Below are 6,525 nucleotides of genomic sequence, written 5' to 3' on the forward strand. Positions count from 1 at the left end.
CTAAAACAAGATGGATTCTAAAACCACAAATACAAATTACAGTCACCTCTCTAAGTTAGAGTACTGTTTGCTTCGATACATACTGAAATGAAGGCATCCACTATTCCATGGTTATAACCTGCAATACATATTAATAATATCACAATGTATGTAAAGTGTTTGTGTGTGGGGGGGGGGTATCACCCTTTCACTACTTTGCTAGATATCTGAGGAATATTAACTTCACATACACACATGGTTCATACGAACAGAGGTTTTCTGTTCTGCTATCAAATATGCTATAACTCCCCAGCCAGGGGAGGGAGGAGACGGAATGAGCCTGGGAAGGAGGGACAAAAACAAAAAAATTAGGTGACGGTGGGGAAAAGAAATTAAGGCAAACCAGGTTGGTTGATAGGCTCAGCAATATCTTGTGATAGGTAAATGTTAGCCTCAGGCTCATAGTTTGCAGCCACAGAAAGTTTTCCAAAGACAAAAGCTGCTAAAAATGGTGGCAGACAGCACCAGTAAGTCATACCATCTGTTTGTTTTCTCTGTTCTGCCTTGCCTACATCACTAGTGGCTGAAGCGCAGAACTGCACTTAAAGTATAATCAATGGAAGTGCGTTGGATTATTCCAACTGCATTGGGCCCTCCTGACCTGTGCCCCGGGGATTTTGTACCATCCAGTCCCCCCTGTCAGCAACCCAAGTGCCATCAGCAACGGTGTGATGTCCCTTCTGGGGGAAACCCGGAGGTGGTGTGTCATGCCCTTGCCCCAACAGCTATTTGTTTGTTTAATTTTCTCCTGCTACAGCTCTGAGCAGCAGCCAGAAGAGTTAGGTTGCCAGCAGGAGGCCTGACAATCCTGTTCTGTGCCCTCCAAAATTGTGCTCCTACAATTCAGGGGACCCCAGGAACAGTGTGGGAGAGCCAAACAGAGTCAGCAGTAGAAGGGGGAATTATCAAAAAAAATCTCCCTCCCCTCCTCTACAGATGGAAATGTCATTACATCAGAGAAGTTGTCACTGGATGGAATCAATGGAAGGAATGAGAGGAATCAACTATGTGTAGAAGTGCTTCCCCTCCTTTGGTAGGTGTATATCAGGGCTATTTTTGGGCAGGAACGCACAGGAACAGAGTTCCGGCTGGCTCCTGAGTTGGCCACGCCCAGCAGCTCATTAGCATAACAAGTCACACCCAACAGCAGAATCTCATTGGAATTGGCTACATTAGGGGTGTGTGGCCTAACATGCAAAGGAGTTCCTGCTACAAAAAAAACCCCTGGGTTTTGACAACAAACAAGGTAAACAGAATAAGAAGCAAAAGGTGGGTGTGGCTGGATGACCACACTTCTGGTAACATGGGGTTGTGGCCTAATATGCTAATGAGCTGTGCTATCAGGGGCGGGGCCTTATATGCTAATGGGTTTCTGCTGTTGGGTATGGCTTATTATGCTAATGAGTTCCTGCTGTGCTTTTTCTACAAAAAGAGCCCTGTAACTCCATGCCAAAGAATAACAATGGCAGAAAGGTGGTATATAAATCTATCCACAAAAGTAAATAGATTAGTGTTGTAGTGGTAAGAGTGCCCAACAGCAATGGTTGAAGAGAGCAATGGTATGGTTTGTCCTCCTCTCTCTCTCTCCTCCCTCCCCTGCTGATCGGGGTTATGAAATCTGTAAATTATGGCACCTTAGGCTTTGGGAACTTGTTGTCTCGTAGCTCTTGATTTTAACAGTTTAAATTATTATGTCATCTGTTTTTAACCTGCTGTACACTGCCCTGAACCCACCTCACATGGAGGGTGGTGTAAGAACAAATAACAACAACAATAACAACAACGAGGATCTGGGATACCCAAGTTTGAAGCCCCACACTCCCTTGGAAACTTGCTGAGCAAGCTTGGGACAGGCAAACTCTCTCGATGTAGCCTACCTTACAGGGTTGTTGTTGCAAAGATAAAGTGTAGGAGGGGATAACAATATTATAAGCTGCTCTGAGTCCCCATTGGGAAGAAAAGCAGGGTATAAATACCGATAGTGAATAAGAAGTTCAGAGAAGTTACAGGGTCTGGCTTCAATTATGAGCTGCTGGGGCTAAGAGTTCCAGAATCCAAGAAGAAGTGCAGGACATCCCTCGTTTTAATATTTTACCCCGTGCCCACAATAGACAGCAAAAGGCTGTTGCAGAGGATTCAAAGCCCCCTCCCTGCATTGTTTCTCAGGTCCAGTACCTTGTCTAACCCATTCTTTGTCATGAAGTCTGTGCTGTAATACATAGCAGCATCTGTGATATCCAGAGACCAGCTCTTGCCAATTAATTGTCATTGTCACATTTTCATCTTCCTGGGAATTGGAAGGTCGTTCAAACAATGAGATCAGGGCTGTGTTGAAGACAATTGCTTGAACCTGGGAGGGAAAGAATTAATAATTTTTTTAAAGCAGGTTTTTTTTTTACCACTCTCGACATTTCAAAGCAACCTATTACTGAAGGCAATAGCCGGACTATCGTACAAAGCCTCTACTTTGTTATAAATTCATAACGTGCAGGCATTTAAATTTCATAGCCACTGCGATGGCTATTTTCATTAATGAGGCTGCTGGGATTTGCTTAGGAAGGGACAATGGACATCGGTTAAATAGGTATAGCTTGGCAATATGTATAGCTTGGCAAGGGTATGAATTTGACAAAGAGGAGGATGACCCAATCTAAAGGGAAATGAAGGGAGCAAAACCTTGGACAGCTAGAAAGAGTTTTGTGGAATTCATGAATATGAATCGGAGAAGTGAGATACAATAGACTTGTATTTTTACAGGGGGAAGAAGCCTCACCCAAGCCAGACTTCTGATGACCAAATGACAAAGGACACACACAGGAGATCTGGAAGAGCATCTCCTAATATGTTCGTCTCTAAAAGAAGTGGTCACAGCTGGATCTGAATTAAAGCAAAGCCACAGCAGTGATAGAACATGGATTAATCTCCCCATCACAAGTATCCACCCAAACTATTAACCCCACAGTGGGAAAACACAGTCTGTTGGATTCTATGAATTATGAGCTACCGGCATTTTTGTTCCGCATCCCCCACACGTACACATTCAGTAACATCCCAAGATCTCAGAAAAGCTGGTGCTTGAAGTCATGGGCTGCGCCATGGACATAAACTAAAACACATGGGGTATTGGTGATAATCTCTCCACTTTCCTCTTGCAGAGATTGAGCCTTTTGGAGTAGCAGAAACTCCACCAATGGAAGAAAGAGGAAAGGTGTTGTTGAATTCCTCTTCCATACATCCTCATGTGTCCTATATTATTTCATTCATAGCATCAACTTTTCATAGCATCATCTTTTCAGATATCTCAGGAGGCTTCTGGGAGAAGGAAGAGGTGCAATAGGTCCATGTCCCCAAGCCACTTTCTGCTCATGGTTAATAGGACCCAACCTACTGTGTTTTCCCACTATGCTGGGGTTAAAAATGTAGGTGGAGATTTAGCATGCTGGATCCTACGACTCCTTCCACTTTCAAAATCTCTCCAGACCTGGACTTCTGAGGGCCAAGAGATACACACAAGAGAGATTTTTCATTTCTAAGAAAAGCAGCCAGAGGAAGTTCTGAGTTAGATCAACACTACAGTGTTGTTGTGGAAGGGACATTTCTGCTCACACAAGATTTCTGCCAATTCCCACTCCCTCTTCAAGACCCCCCTCAAAACTGTTTCCAAGGCTCTGCTGATATCTGCTCCCCCACCAGCTGAATTTTAAGAAGAACAGCAGGCTATAGCAGGAAACAGAAAGTGGGAAGGTTCCATTCTGCAAACATAGTGCTGTTTGTGACACTTAGACCTTAGTAGGGAGAGAGAAATTAGATTGAGAAAATGGTGGTGTAGAAAGTCAACAGCTTCTGTTCCCACACATTAATAATTATTATAATTATTGCGTGGCATTGTGTGTAGAATAGCTAGGAGATCCTAAGACTGTCTGGCAGTCAGAAGTTCTAGCTCTTTAAGCATTATGCACCACTAGGTGGTGAGCAAGACTTGTTTTTAAGGCAAGCAACATGTCAGTGGTAGTTTGCCATTGCCTGGCTCTGCATCGCAGCCCTGGTATTCCTTGGAGGTCACCCTTCCAAATACTAGCTAAAGCCGACCCTGCTTAGCTTCCGAGATCTGACAGGATCAGGCTAGCCTGGGCTATCCAGGTCAGGGGACTACTGCTGCTCCATTTCAATTTGGAGCCCTGCATGACTGCTTTTAAGTTAGCATAAAAAGTCAGGAGGCCTGATCAATGATTTCCCACATCCCTTTCAAGTCTGAAAATGTGTTCCACAATATACATAAGAAGATGGCTTATTTTGATTCAGGCCTTTCCCTCTGAGTCAGTATTGTCTCCTTTGAATGGCAATAGTTCTCCAAGCCCTCTGATCTGGGATCTTTTTAGTTGAAAGGATTGAGGCTGAGATGCTTGCAAACCACATTCTCTACCACTGAGCAACGAGCAGTCTCTAAATTGCTTTGGTAATGGTGACTAGCATGTCTTTAAAATGTTCTGGGTCCCTCTCCAAGGAAAAGTATTGAAGAATTTGCCCCCTGTGCCATGGCCCCAATCCAAACTGATACCCCCTGAGGCTCTTTTGGGCTTTAAAAAGAAACCCTAGAAGATCCTCATCATACGTTTCTTGCATGGTGTCTTTTTGTCTAAACTGGATTGCTGAACTTTTGTGCAGAATTTTTCATTCCCCAGCTTATCCAAGACTTGTACAATGGAAGGCTTCATCACTGTATACTTAGCAGCCCCAGGGGAGCAAATAGACAGTCCCTGGTTCAGGCCCTGCAGTGCTTTTTTTGAGTGGAAGGTCCATTTTAGATTCAGTCCCCAGGATCTCCATGTAGAGCTGAGATCCTAGGGTTGCCAGCTCTGAGTTGGGGAATACCTGGAGATTTGGGGGAGTGAAGCCTGGAGAGGGCAGAGTTTGGGGAGGGGAGGGACCCCAGCAGGCTACAATGCCATTCAGTCAATCCTCCAAAGCAGCCATTTTCTCCAGGGGAACTGGAGATCAGTTGTAAAAGTGGGAGATCTCCAGGCCCAACCTGGAGGCTGGCAATCCTACTGGTGAGCCAGGTGGCACTTCTGGAATGTTGACAACAGGAGGTGGGAACCCTCACAAAATGACTGCCATAAAGTTCTGGGTCTGAGATATAACAAGTGTAGCCTCCCTCCTATGATGAAAGCAGCCATTTCCAAATTAGTGCTCTCTGGAAATGCAAAGGTGATGCCTCTTGGATTTTTCTGAAGCTCCTCCCTGTGGAGGAAAGCCATGAGTGGCTGTTTGCCTTGGGGAAGAAGTAAATGGGTGCTAGGAAATCCACTAGCAGACACCATGGGTGACATGTTGGGCATTATTAATATAAATGATTTCAAGGAGCAGATGTTAGGAAAGACCTGCCTCTGGAGAGTCACTGCAGTCAAGGAAGACTGATGATCTGACTTGATATAAAGTATTGCTAGATTTTGTGCTGTACTTGCCTGCCCACAGACATCCCCCAGAGTCAAAATGGCTTCATTTCCGTCATGAGGATTACACCAATAGTTCATGCATATCACTGTTCCTTCCAGGCCCTGAAGTCTGTACTGACAAGAGAACCCTTGTTTGGAATTCAGCTCAGCAAAGTAAACCTCTTTGCTTGTAAATGCAACAGCTACCTACAAGAATGAAAGAAAGTTAATGTGGGGGGAAAGGGGGAGAGCTCCTCCAACCTAAGTCACCCAAAGGTTTCTAAAAAGGCTTGTCCATTTTCCCATGTTGCCACTTCTGTCTCAAATCCAGTAGTATAACATCAATGCAACAAACAATGTATTTTTATAATATTTATGCAAAACTAACAGACATCCAACTTATTAGTATGGTTGCCTTAATTAATAGTGTCTTGCTGTATCTCGTTCTTCCCATGCTGAGTTGGTCAGAACTCAGGTGTTAGGACAGTGACTTCTAGGTAGTTGTGAAGATTCTGGAGCCCTACATGACTGTCAGATGTTGTATGGGCTGGATCAGACAATCCTGGTGCACCCTTCCTCCTTTTCCTAGGATGGTGTCATGGCCCATTTATCGAGAGAGGGAAGAAGAAGGAATGCCATATTTGTTCTCCCTGCAATGATCATGGATGCATCCAACATTGATGACTTCTCAAGATCTACTGCATCCTCTCTTGTAACTAGTAATCCCTGTGGCACTATACATTTTGGAAATTACTGCACCTTCAGGCTGACACAGGAGCAAGGCACCAGTAAAGTGCAGAAAGAGAAAGGCAGTTCATGGGATTCCAAATAAGGATCCGTATCTTCCTATTCAGTATGAGTAGAGCAGCAACTGCAGGATAATTTTTTTTTACCTCCTTCCCCCCCCCCCCACCCCCACAGGAGCAAGGCACCAGTAAAGTGCAGAAAGAGAAAGGCAGTTCATGGGATTCCAAATAAGGATCCGTATCTTCCTATTCAGTATGAGTAGAGCAGCAACTGCAGGATAATTTTTTTTTACCTCCTTCCCCCC

General features: G+C 44.4%; 1 protein-coding gene across 1 annotated transcript in view; it reads right to left on the reverse strand.

The window, feature by feature from the left end:
- The window catches only part of WDR49 (WD repeat domain 49), a gene marked incomplete at its 3' end in the record, with an annotated part of 100,506 nt that overhangs the window by 86,016 nt on the left and 7,965 nt on the right, over positions 1 to 6,525 (reverse strand). The window contains exons 3-4 of the mRNA XM_015429452.1: positions 5,505 to 5,681; positions 2,215 to 2,389 (exon numbers count right to left, since the gene is read on the reverse strand). Of these exons, the coding sequence (XP_015284938.1) occupies positions 2,215 to 2,389; positions 5,505 to 5,681 (352 nt within the window). The remainder of the gene's footprint in view (positions 1 to 2,214; positions 2,390 to 5,504; positions 5,682 to 6,525) is intronic.

This window comes from Gekko japonicus, unplaced genomic scaffold (genome assembly GCF_001447785.1).
Source record: "Gekko japonicus isolate JY-2015 unplaced genomic scaffold, Gekko_japonicus_V1.1 scaffold193, whole genome shotgun sequence".
Classification (NCBI taxonomy): domain Eukaryota; kingdom Metazoa; phylum Chordata; class Lepidosauria; order Squamata; family Gekkonidae; genus Gekko; species Gekko japonicus.